At 35.0% G+C, this 13,938-nt stretch overlaps 1 protein-coding gene across 7 annotated transcripts in view; it reads right to left on the reverse strand.

The window, feature by feature from the left end:
- Positions 1 to 13,938, reverse strand: part of RAPGEF6 (Rap guanine nucleotide exchange factor 6) — a 151,799-nt gene that overhangs the window by 60,542 nt on the left and 77,319 nt on the right. For all 7 annotated transcript variants that reach the window (XM_011362262.2, XM_011362260.2, XM_011362261.2 and 4 more), the window contains 5 exons: positions 10,956 to 11,133; positions 8,797 to 8,933; positions 6,010 to 6,168; positions 5,284 to 5,436; positions 1,522 to 1,686 (listed from right to left, as the gene is read on the reverse strand). In XM_011362262.2, the coding sequence (XP_011360564.1) occupies positions 1,522 to 1,686; positions 5,284 to 5,436; positions 6,010 to 6,168; positions 8,797 to 8,933; positions 10,956 to 11,133 (792 nt within the window). The remainder of the gene's footprint in view (positions 1 to 1,521; positions 1,687 to 5,283; positions 5,437 to 6,009; positions 6,169 to 8,796; positions 8,934 to 10,955; positions 11,134 to 13,938) is intronic.

Raw genomic sequence — 13,938 nt, forward strand, 5'->3', positions numbered from 1 at the left:
GGATATATACTTAGGAACAGAATTACTGGGTTATACGATAAATCTATGCTTAACTTTTTGAAGAACAACCAAACTATTTTCCACAGCAGCTATACCATTTACATTACTAACAGCAATGTATGTGAATTCCATTTTCTCTATATCCATATCCTTGGCAACACTTGCTAGTTCCTTTCTTTCTTTTAAAGCCATCCTAGTGGATGTGAAGCAGAATCTCACTGTATTCTGGATGTGCATTTCCCTGTGACTAATGATGTTGAACATCTTTTTTCATGAATTTGTTGGCCATTTATGTATCCTCTTCAAAAACATGTCTATTTAAGTCCTTTATCCATTTTTAAATTGTTTTTTTGTTGTTGAGTCATTAAGAGTTTTTATATTCTAGATACCAAACCCTTACCAGATACATGATTTGCAAGTATATTCTCCCATGTGTTGTCCTGACTTTGTTGATAGTGTCCTTTGATGTAGAAAATGTTTTAATTTTGATGGAGTTGACCTATGGTTTTCCCTTTGTTGTTTATACTTAGGGTATCACACCTAAGAAACCATTGCCAAATCCAATGTCATGATTTTTCACACATTCTTTTCTTCTAAGAGTTTTATGGTTTTAGCTGTTATATTTAGGCCTCTGATCTATTTGAGCTAATTTTATATATGGTGTAAGGTAAGGGTCCAACTTTATTCCATTGCATGCAGCTATCTAGCTGTCTCTTAATCTTTGTTCATTCTTAGCATCCTTTATTTCCTCAGCACCAAAGTAACCATGTATACAGGGAGAGGAGGGAGGCAAGCCTGTGGTTTTGGACACTTGAGTTTCCTAAACAATAGAATTTCACAGCCCGGCTGCATATAACTTATTTCATTTAAAATATAACTCAGACACAACAAGCACTTATGGCTCTACTTTTATTTTCCTTATAATAACTGACTTCCTACCCATTTGCAAGGTGCTACTAGTCTTTCTATTATATTTACAAATACCCATAAAATAAGGTAAGATAATCTATTTAAAATAGCAAACAACATTAATGCAAAAAATTCTCAAAGGTAGTTAAATAAGTCACAGCAGATATAACTTAAAGTCAAAAGACAAATTATTTCCAAACAAATATGAAGTCTGTAAATAAGAAAAATCAATGTATTCTATTTTGGGGCTTACAAACAATATGAGCCTTGAAAAAAGGTGCATATTCTTTCTAAACTATTAATCAACTTTTAAATGTTCTATTCATCTCCTTCAGAACAACTAAATATTTTGATAAAGTTAAAAAATACTCTCATATGACTATCATATTTTCTGAATTTACAGCCTTATTTTGGTTTTTCTTTTAAGGCTCATATACACTTTTAACACGCTATTTGGTCATAAAAGCAACTACACTGAGATACATCAATCCTGACTCATTTTTTAGGTGAATTAAATCTTATCAAAATAAACATTCAATTTGTCAACAGCAAAAGGTTTTATGAATAAAATTTAAAGGTTATTATCACTTTCATGCCCTTTATAAAACAAACCTTATCTCTTAAGCTGTCAATTTTAAACCATTCCAATAGTTTGATCCCAACATCCAAAGGACTTTCAAGAAATGTCCTATAGGTTAACAGAAAATCTTCTATATAAGTTGGGTCCACAATGGAATGCTCTTCTATTAAATGCATGATGAGACGCTCAGGTGTTGCCTAAAAAGCCAAGAATAAAAAAGATTAGAAAATAAACAAATAGCTCAAAAAAACCTCCTATTAATTACTTCCCTCTGTAGCCACTTCATTAGACAAATCCTCAAATCAGAGTTTCACCTTTAAAACCCTTAGCACAGGGAGCAGGTAGTCTCTGTAAGTTGTAATCCATCAGCACCCAGAGGTTTAGAGAGAGAAAGGCAGAGGAATAAAAATTTACTCAGCGTAGCTGTTTTTATTGGCATTTCTTCATAGCAGTGCTTTTGACCGTCACTGATTTACTCCTGGTGTGGACTGTTACTGCCAATTAAACTGCAATGGGGGGATATCATAGTGACTGAGATAAGAGTTAAACTTAAAAAACCACCACACTCTAAAAACTTTCCTCCAAATTTAATCATACTCCAAAATCTCTTCTGCCTCAGGCTATAGAAACAACACACCAGTTTAAGATAGCATGTTTTATTGTTGTAACTTGCCACAAATAGAATTTTCCTCTTCTAGTTTCTCCATGCTAATTCATCATCTTGAGAGGGACCGGAAGTTCTATAGATAGTTTTACATTAATTCAGAGTTTTAACTGCTTGCCTTTCTCCAAATTCATAAAAAGGAACAAACAACATTTATCTACTACTCATCTTTGAACTTCTAAATCAACGTTAAAACTTCTTTTGCAGCCTTTTCAAAAGTGGGTACAGAACAAATTTAGTAATAAACAAGCTGCTGAGCCAAATACAAAAACTAACTGCTTCCCATAACCTCAAATTTCAAATTGTTGCATTCCTCTAAACAATCTAATTGGTCAAAATTACTGTATGGTAAACATAAGCTAATACTAACAGTGTTCTTATCTAAGAACTTTTTTTTTTTTAAAGTATCCACTTCTAACAATGTATGTAAATCATATCTCTAGAAGAAAGTCAGAAGTAAGCTTCTTTATATAAGCTATTTAAGGAAAAATGCAACCATACATCATCCCTAATCTTCTCCCACCCTCCAAAACACTCTAAGAGAATCAAATTTGGCATAACATTTAGGTCAATAAGGGCCTGAGGTCATTTATACCTGGTTGTTAGATCATGTATGGCTAAGCCAGGAGTGGAACTGACCAACACGTAAAGAGAGGCCATTGTTCTGATTGGCTAAATCACTAAGGCAGGAAAGCTGTGGAGACTAGGTCACATATTTAAAGATGAGTCCCACAGTCATGCAGAGGCATGTCCCTAGGGTGCTCATTAGCATCCAACAAGGTGGGATGCTGGGAGACAGGCTGTGAAGAACTGGCAGGTAAAGGAGATGGCTAGTATGGTTATACTGACATGGCAGAGACTGGTTATGATGATCAAATAAATAACTATACAGAGCATAAAAAGAGCCACTGTTGGAGAAGGTATTTACAAATATAGAAAGGAAAGGCTAAAAAAACCTCTGTTGTATAGCACCGGAATTGGGAGTACTGGTATGAACTCATGATTGTTACAGATGGATGGATATACAAAGTTATAGATATGTGTTTATATTTAATACACACACGTATTTCCTAGCTCTGTCTGAGGAGAGGCTCTAAAAACAATGATACCTCAGTAGCAACGAACAGAGTGAGTGTCCAGATTTTGGTTTTCAAAATGTTATTCCCCACTACAAAAATCCAGGGATATCTGGAGAAATGGCTGATTCCAAAGCTGGAACAGGAAAAGTATAAGACAAAACTGGAACATCCTGTTTTGACAGACAGTAAGGAAACTCTCAAGTGATGGGAATGTCAAATGGATACAGGAGTCAGCCTTAAGAGGGTCCTACTAGCCATATCTGGGACAATTTGACCATCAAAAAAACACTGATAGTAAGGGAATACAACACAAGCCCATACCAATACAGTTAAATTAATGGATGAGACGAGACTGCTCTCTCTTATAGAATGACAATAAATGTAGAAGAAATAATGGAAATACAAAATCACCACTTTAGGCAGCAGCAGTCAATGGAAGATGTTTGCAGAACATACTGCCAGGACCCCGGAACATCTCTCCTCCACATACTGAATGACAAAGAGTAAAATAGTGACTTTACAGTGAAGAAACTTGACAGAAAGGTGATTACGGTTAACTTCACCAGTGGTGGGACAGGTTGGCATTCTGTGCTCCCAGACATGAGAAGAGCACATCATTGCTTATAGAATTCCTGCCGGGAAAGCATAACTTGAGTCTGGTCACAAGGAAGCACTGAAAAGATTCAGGCTGAGGGTCATACTACAGAATGTAAGGTCTGTATTCTTTACAACTACTGAGAATATGAACAGGGAAAGACTGTTCCTAGAGCAGAGTAAAGTGAAATGACAACTAAACCCTACTGTGTTCCTGGATGAGATTCTGGACCAAAAAGGAAAGAGCCATTATTGGGACAGTTAGCAAAAATTTAAATAGGTACATGAGCTGAATGGTTTTACTTTACAATGTTCATTTCCTAACTTGAAAAGTTCTATGGTATTTACGTAGGAGAGTGTTGTTTTTAGGAAATACACAATGGGATATTTAGGAGTGATAAATATCACATTTACAGATTGCTCTCAACTGGTTCAGAAAAAGACTGCTGATAACAAAGAAAATGCAAAGAAATGTTAACAGTTTGGGAATCTGAGGCAGGGAGCTCTCTATACTGTTCTTGTAACTTTTCTGTAAGCTTTTAACTATTTAAAAATAAAATATTAAAAAACACGAGCTCCCATAAAAAGTATATGGCAGTCCACCTATATGTTCATCTTTTCTACATACAAAGATTATGCTTATCAGTTTAGGAAAAAAAAAGACAGCACTGAAGAATGCCTGACTCCTGAGGAAAGACCAATCTGACATCAGTCCCTCATATTATTAAAGAAGTGGCTACATTTGTAATGAATAACATTACTTATTTTGCAACCAAGACTAACTTGAAAAGAGAAATAGTCATGTGTTTATTTTCTCTTACAATTATAATTGCTCTATTTTACATCTAGAGGTCTTTAAAGACAAAAGAGTGAGGGGATGGGATGGCAAAGAGTAGAGGACAGAGGGAGTTAGAGAAAACAGTATGGACATCAATATTCAGACTCTACAATGTGCTAATGCTTTTGATTTACCTCATTTGGCCCTAATAAAGCCTTGCTGTACCATCCCCACTTTCAAATACAACAACTAAAGTTCAGAGAAGTTAATACCTATTTCAGTGTCACAGCGATCCAGTAACACTGCATCTTCATAGGATTCCTTATTCCCTTATGGTTGGTTATTTCACTTTCTGTTTTGTTTCTACATCTTGTTATTTTTGATGAAATTAACTTCAGTTATCAATGGATCATAAAATAAATTTAAAAAGGAAAACTCTGACCAGTAGATTCTAAAAAAGTATCCTCTCCATACCGATATTAAATGGCAATGTCATCCTTCATCATTAAAATGTGTAAAAACCAACTTAGAAAAAGGCAAAAGAACTGATACATTTATTTAAATTAGATTTCAAAGTCAGTAAATTATCTTGCACTACTCAAAAAGTGGTTCGAAACCATTTAATTAAGATGAAAGCTTTATTCTACCAGTCACTAGAATAACAAGTAAAAACACCCACCTTGATTACAATGTGTCCTTTCCTAGTTCCGCTCCGATCTAGTTCACGGTGCTCATGCACCATAACAATTTCTCCCTCTTCTTCAACTTTATGGGTATTTTTTTCCACATGATTTAAAATTCTCCAGTAATCCTGCTGGGCTATGCAGACGAACTGTCCGAGAACAACATGGGGACAATTAATAAACCTATAATACATAAATATATCACTATGCACCAAGGCAGAGCAGAAAGGTAAGAAATCGAGTGGCATCAGTTCTCTTTATTCAATTCCTTTAATCCTTAACAAAAATCAAGGTGAAATAAATAATTCACACAGAAAGAGACCAAAGAAGTTTTTGAATTTCAATTCTGCTCTAAAAGGAGAAGTGAACAGCCACTCCTCTCAAAACTGACACTCTGCAAAGAAAACATGAAGCGGGAGTAAGTTCGAAACAACTCAGAAGTTCCTATTTCTTTCCTTTATGTAAAAAAAAGGAATGAGCTGGCTAATATCAGATAGAAAGTTAACAAACCAACATTTATTTGGTATGTTCTCTTTTACAAGTTTACGGTTTGTTCAACTGCAAACATTTGAGTTAGATATAAAATCTAGTTTCCTTTATTAATTGTGAACTTTTGAAACTCATAATTTTCAAATGAAGCTATTTTATTTTAAGGAGGGGAAAACAGGCTCAGGCATTTTAAATCAACAGACGAGAGTACATGACCAAAGAAATAAGCTTACCTGACAATCGTCTACTTTAGTCCTAACAACTCCACGCATGTACTGCTTATCCAGAGTGGGAGTAATCCCAAAACTATTTCCCATAAAGAGATTTTCAACTTTTCCATCTGAATGACTGATTTCTACAGTGCCATTTAAAATAACATACCACGAGTCAAGCTATAGAAAAAAAGACAGGTTTTAAGACTCTTATGAAAAAGTTATATGTTAACTTTGAAAAAATAATCAATAAATAGAACTTGTACAATTTAAAAAAGAAAAAGATTACATTACTAAATACCCTGTCAGTAACACCCTGTGTCGGTCTATGCAAATCACCAACGTTTACTGTACTCTTTCTTCTTTTAGTCATCAAATGAATTCAGGGACTTTCGTTATTGACTAAATGATGCAATGGATTAGGATGATAAGCTCCTGAAATTTGAAACCAGACCCTGACACTGACTACTAACTTTGGGCTATGTTATTGAACCTCTCTGGGCTTCAGTTTCTCTATTGCTAAAATGGGCATAATAGTACCTATAATAGAACTTTTGTGTTAATTAAATGAGTTTATACATACTAAGCGCTTAGAACAGTGCCTGGCACATAGCAAGCACTCTAAAATAAAATAAAATAAAATAAAATAAAATAATAAAATAAAATAAATAAATAGTAAATAAATAATAAAATAAAAATAAAATAAAAATAAAATAAAAGGTAGCTAGTGATTAATTCAGAACGACTACTAAAAGCTCAAATTTTAAAGCATATCTAATAAACACAGTATTCAAAATTTCTCCTAATGTTAACACTGCCTTCATTTATACAGAGGCATTTAATACTCCAAGGAGACATATTCTAAAGGCCTTCTGTGTAGCAACGAAAGACCACTTATTCTCATTTAGTATCCCTCTTATTAGCCTGAACTTATAACAGTTTTCATATAATTTAAGAGAAATCTGAATTATCAGTTCTGAAGGACAATCAGTGGCAGTAAGACATATTTTTTCAAAAGTGTGTTTTTGGTTATTTCAAAAATAAAACACACTCATTGAGGTATACATGGATACATAAATTACTCGAGGGCAGATATTGTGTCTGGTTTTTCCATCGCTATACTCTCTGTATTTACTTAGTACCTAATATTTTTGTAGTATTTTTTAATATATAGACAATAAGTTTTTAATTATGTTATGAAAATAAATTATAGGAAATAACTTTAAAATGCAACAAAGTCATGACAAACATTACCACTGAATTTCCTTGGGGGGTGAGATTGCAATGCTCAAGATAAATATCACATATATACATCAAAACATCAAATTATCTTTGCATTCACATATTGACATGAGCCATAAACATTCCTTCACAGGGACTATACTTATTAGCCTACCACAAACCTCAAAACTTTTAATACAAAATTGTTATTTATATATTTATATTTATAATTCATATATATGCCCTACCTGTGATTTTAAAAAATAAAAGCTATACACTGTACAGACACTTTTAAGTCATAGCTGTAGACAATATTTTTGGATGGAATTACTCCCCCAATAAAATGAATGGCATATTTTATGGACATGAAGGTTAAACAAATTTTTGCTGATAGAATTGTGGAAAATTAAGAGATCAGAAAAATCTGTGAAAAAGAAAAGTTCCTCAAATTTTCACTATTTACACAGTTGTTAAAAGTTTATTTCTCTCCTATGTTTATGTTTTTATATTTAATTGAAATATTTAGACTATCCTCCCTTTTAAAAAATTAATACTAAATTCGTGTGTTCATCGAGGTTTTTTTTTGGTGCATATCCTATGTGCCAGATGTTTTCTAGAACATGGGGAGAAAACATGTAAAGAAAGCTAGGGATAAGATTTCAGTCCTTAAAGAATTTCCAACAAACCTTAAAATAACTGGAATACCTACATAATATTATATCCTGTGGCTGTAAAATAATTTAGTTAACCACCACTTATAACTGGACTGTATTTTGGTCATTTCCAATTTTTACTATTGTAAATATGCTGCAATGAACATCTTTTGGCATAACTCTTTGAGTTTTATCTTATAACCTGAGGAAAAAACACTCTTAAGTGGAATAAGAAGTTAGAAACTGTTAATACTTTGAGGCCCATATTAAAAATACCTAAACGACTTTCCAGAAACGCTATTAGCAGTATATGGCAATGTTCCCTGACATCTCAGCATTAATTTTATCAGTCTAATAAAAAAAAAAAAGTGACGTACTTCCAAACAGCAATATCACCTTTTAATTCCTCTACATTCTCCTTCCACCTGTCTACAAGCTGTCATCAAGCATTTCTGAACACAGAATTACCACATAAATGCCTCAAATGTCGGCAGTCCACTAGGAGGCATAGATCTCTCATTCTTTTTTAATAATATATAATATACAAAAGGGATAAGGAAAGTTGAGTAAATACTTGACAAGCATTTTAAACAATAATGATATAACTATACAAATAGAATGAAGAATTTATAAAAAGTCTTACAACTTAATTTAAGAAGGAAAAACAAACATGGTTCAATGAATATTATCTATTAAATGTTTATTCTGTGGAAGGTCCATTGCTTAATGGAAATCAAAATTAAGACAAAGTACATAAAACAAAAACAAAAATAAAAACTTACCTCTTAAGAAATTTTGACTACCCCAAACTCAGCATTCATTTAAAATATTGTATAAATTTTAAGTCAGGATTTACACAAATTTATGGAAATTAAATTATTCTAAAAATTAACTCTCATACTAAATAATGTATAACATTTATTTGCTAACCTACCTCTTGTCCATCTTCAAGAATAATAGCTCCAGCCTGCTCTACCACTTCAAAAATCATCACTGAGCAGAGTTCTCTCCTTACAGACATGGTCATATTTGCAAAAGCAGGGAGCTGGTGCATAAATTCCAGTAACTGTTCTATTAAAAAACAGAAATTGTAGTATAGACACCATCAAGGACTACACTTTAAAGATATAATAAAACCTGGAATTCAATACCCAATTTCCTAATCAACTTATGAATTTATGCTGCTGAAGCAGAGAAACTAAGACGCAAGATGACTGTTGGTTTAAAAAAAAAATCAGTTACTTGGTTTATATATATATTCAAACTCACAAGAAAAAATAGGCATATTATAGGATATAAGAACTCACAACCTACACGCAGAACCAGGAAACTGCAGATTCAGATGAGGCTGGAGCATTTATCTAATTTTTCTAGCTAAGATGCCAATCCATGGAGGTTAACAAGGATGATGTCCTTTGATCTAATAGATTAGTAAAAAAGTTGTATAGTTCTTATTGGGCTAGAGTTTTTAAAAAATATATTATTAACAAATTCCAATAATTACAGATAACCAATGTGAAATTCTAGTAATACAGGCAACTCACTCACTTTAATTAACCAACAAATGTTTATGAGTGCCTGCCTTGAGCCATTCTCTGGTATAGATACACAAGTATAAAGATAAATATAAGGGAGAAACATATATAAGCAGTCAACTAAGGGCTGAAATAGAAATAACTATAAGGTGTTATCCACCTACAGATAATTGGGAGTTAATTATATTTCAGTTTCTCAAAGCTTTGTGAAAATAGCATAGTATACAATTCTTTATCATTAAAAATGCACGTTCAGCTTCTGTCCAGATAATGTTCACGACAGGAATCTAAACTGTGGGTCACTTAACTATATTCTGTCATTAGAGTGGCTCAAATGTACTGATCTCTACTCACATAGGTTATAATTAGTAGTAGTAGCAGCAGCAGCAACTTCCAATTTGAAGGACAGCAATATGACTATTATAAAAGAGAAATCTAGGGTAAAATCTTACCTGAATCATAACAACATGTAATGGTACTAAGTACTCTTTGTCCTTAAAGATAACATTAGTAACTTTGGTATTATTCAACCTCCCAAAGTATTGTAACTACTTCTGTAAAAAAGTTACATAAAAGAAAATTTATAGTTTTAACCAAAAATTATATACAGAAACATTTTTTGCAAGCTAGAGAAGCAAAAATATTTTTGATAACAAAAGAAATTTAAAAAGCTAATTTGTAGGCATTAAACACTGATGCACTATGTTTTAACTGTCTTATGGACATGAAGGGGACATTACTGTAATGGAATCAAAGTTTTTTTTAACAAATCTAAGCAGCCAGGACGTGAGGGTGATCTGGCTGTGACATCTGTTACCCTACTGACTGCCAGGATTCAGTTGATCTGGCTGGCTAGGTGGGTGTCCCCTTCTCCCTCACAGCTCCATGAGCATCCCTTCCAAAGCTGTGTGCTTGGTTGAGGACCCTCACCCATACAGAAGGACCATTCTGTTGTCAAGGGCATAATGAGTAGCTGTTCTTCCCTGCTAGGCCCTCCAAACAAGCTCCTGAATTGAGGCAACGAACCTCAAAGATGGCCCTAAATGATCCCTGCCTCCTGATATTTATGTCCTTGTGCAGTCCCCTCTCATATTGTATGAGGGGTGTTGTGCATGACAAATGGAAGTTGGAAGAAGTGATATGTCACTCCTGAAGCCAGATCATAAAAGACATTGAGGCATCTGTCTTATTCTCCTTTGGATTGTTTGGGGGAAGCTGGCTGCCATGTTGTGAGGACATTTAAGCAGTCTCTGGAGAGGCCCACATGGTAAGGAACAGAGGTCTTGGACCAAAAGCCATGTGAGCCTTGGATGCAGGTGATCTAGCTTAGCCCAGCCAAGCCTCAGATGACTGCCAACATTCTGATTGCAGTCTCATGATACTGAGCTAGAACCACTTAGCTAAGCCACTCCTGAATTCCTGACACACAAAAAGTATGAAAAAATAAACGTGTGTTGTTTTAAATCACTAAATGTTGGGGCAATTTGTTATGCAGCAATAGATAACTGTATCTAAATTAAACTATAAAATTCTTAAAGTGAACAGATGTATTTCTTACCAATGTCATCATCAGTTTTGTCTGCAGGTTCTTTTTCAAGACATTCTCGAACAAGATCTCGCCCCTGCAGTGGATCTGTTCGATCAATCTCTTCATCTTCTTCTTCTTCATCTTCAGAATCAACAGGTCCTTCAGGAAGACGTGTTAAATCTACATCTCCTACCTCACTTTCTGTAGCCTACAGAAAGAAATCTTGATCACTTATCATTTGATGTTATAATGTCATACAGTAATCAAAACTATCCCTCCTTAATAAATATCCCTCCCTCTCTGCAGTTCCTGGGCATAAAGTTTAACTCCCTAATAACCAGATAAGAATTTCAAAATTTATCCACAATGTCCAGCATACAATACAAAACTTAACAGACTGGTGAAGAAGCAGGGACATGTGATCCATAACTAGGAGAAAAATCAATTAGTATAAAGACACCCAGGAATGACAGAATTGATGGAATCAGAAGACATGAACTTTTGACATTCATTATCAATAAGTTCAAGAATTTAAAAGAATATACAAACAATTAGGGAGAAAATGGCAAATCTCAATAAAAAAAATGTAAACTATAAGAAGAGTACACTTGAAGAAGGGCAAGAAAAACTACTCACACTGAAGCAGAGAGGAAAAAAGCACCCCCAAAATAATATTTAAGAGCCTCAGAGGATTGCATGATATCAAAAAGTTGCTACAAAAAATGTAGTTCAAAAGATATACTATATTCATTAAGGTAGGGTACACAACAGATCAGAGCCCTGGTCTTTTGACTACTTTATTCTGGCACTTGGAATATAACAGATCATCAAGAAGACTATGAGAAAGGAATTAAGTAAAAACAAAAAAGTACATTGGTGAAAGAGCTAGTAAGACAAATATTAAACTTCTTTTGTTTTTCCTTTCCCGCAGTATGAATGTGTCTCTATGTTTATGTGTAAACATAATTTGGTGAAACAGACAGTCTGAGGTGATTTTCTGATGACTTGGCCTTCCCTAAATAAACCACCAGAGGATATCCTTTTCCTGTTTGCATCCAGATAAACATGAAGCTACAATAAGAGGAACTACAGGTTAAAATGAAAAAGTTATACAAACTTACAAAAACCGTATTTTCAAACTTAGAGCAAATATTAAGCCAGAATCTTAGGCTTTCAGTACTTCATTTTTTTCTGCATTCCCACTTTTAATATTTCATTCAATCTTTTTCAAGGACCACTTAGTCCTTATGTTTCTTCTTTGTCTTTCTGGTCAGGGCAAGAATCCTGTGAAATTAATCCTCAGCAGTGCTGTCCAGGCTGGCCTATTCCATAACCTCTACGACAGGGTAGGCGGGCAAAGTAAAGCCATCCCCTGCCCCAGATGATCAAGCTGTAGTTAGTAGTGAGCCCTGCAAGCAATACTGGCTTCTACTTACAAACATTATTTTACTAAAAGTTTCTAGATTGCTTCCTAAGTGCCAAAACTGTGCTTAATTCAGCATTGTATATACAAGTAAGAAACAAACTCTGCCTTCCACAAATTTACTATGATGATGAAAAATGTCAAGTGTACATGTAACTACACTAAAAACAAAATTGAAAAAGAAATATGACCCTCAGAAAAACTGCTCCACAGCAGTTCCCAGATATGAGACACAATACAAAAACGTCATCTAGGTGGAGCTGCAGGCAGAACAACATTACCAAACACAGAGCTAGGACAAGGCAAAAACGTTCAGGGAACAGCCATATGTATCAGTCATGGACCAGAATCTACAATGTGTAAACAGAGAATAGTAGGCTATAAAACCAGATTTGCAAATTGTGGTTAGGAAGGAAAGGCTTGGTATTTGAATATAAATTTAAAATAAAGAGTGTAAATGAGGTAAATGGTGAAGCATTGAAGCTTTTTAAGTAGAGGAGTAACGTTGTAATTGTTTTTGCAATTATTTCAGTGGGAGTTAAAAAAAAAGTCGTCAAAGATAACAGATTTTGACTAGGACACAGATGATATTCTTAGCAGAAACATTAAAGACCAATGAAGAAAATGTGGTAGGGAAGAGCCAGTCGAGGTGTCAGAAGAAAACCCCAGTGGAAACGTGGTGCCAGGATTCTGGAGAGGTTGGCAGGAGAGCTCTGAATTAAGGAATCGCATGGCCAGAGGTAGGAACTGGAGAGCCGGGATTTTTAGGAACACGTTTAGTTCCCACAAAGAAGCTAAAAAAAAATAGGTGGCGGATGAATGTGTGCCTCAGGTTACTTAAAAGTATAGTCACGCGTTAGGGGAGGGCTGTGGACGGAAGCACCATTGGAGAGAGAGTAGTCATCAGGAGAAGGGAGGGAGGAAGGAAAGGAAAGAGAGAAGAGGGAGAATGGGAGAGACAGGCAACGGAGATGGAAAGAGATCCAGGATATAAAGCTTGAGAAGGGAAATAACAGACAGGAGAGGGGAGGGAAAGAGAGAGGAAGGGACGGGAGCAGGAGGGACAAGCGGTGAGTGTGTGCACAGGAATGTGTGTGTGAGGCGGGGAGGGGCAGGCTGTAGGGCTGCCCTCCTCCCCAGGCCTGACCCCTTTCACCCTGGCCAACTCCAGCCCTCAGCCAACTCTGGGTGGGCACAGGGTGGATGACCAGTATGCTGAGTCTCCTTAAACCACCCAGAGCTAGCAATAAATTCAACATCTTAACTGAGTCCAGCTTTTCAACATCGCAAATAAGCTTTTTTGCTTATAATCCATTAAAATCTTATGGGGCCACCGTTGAATCAGTGGTCCACCACTGACCGAAACATTGTTATGTGGCACAGGACTGGAAATTAAAGGAAAGACAAGTGCTTTAACTCAAGAATCAAAGTTCACAACGTTCCAGCCCCTGGAAAAGACTGAAATAAACAGAAAAGGTCCTAGAAAGAAGTACTATTACTTCTCTCAAGTAGACTTTGAGGATACATAAAATATTCTATCCAAGAACATTCTAGGATCTTAATGCATACTTTTAGCTAAATGTTAAGCTA

The sequence above is a fragment of the Pteropus vampyrus genome, unplaced genomic scaffold (genome assembly GCF_000151845.1).
Source record: "Pteropus vampyrus isolate Shadow unplaced genomic scaffold, Pvam_2.0 Scaffold74, whole genome shotgun sequence".
In the NCBI taxonomy this organism is placed as follows: domain Eukaryota; kingdom Metazoa; phylum Chordata; class Mammalia; order Chiroptera; family Pteropodidae; genus Pteropus; species Pteropus vampyrus.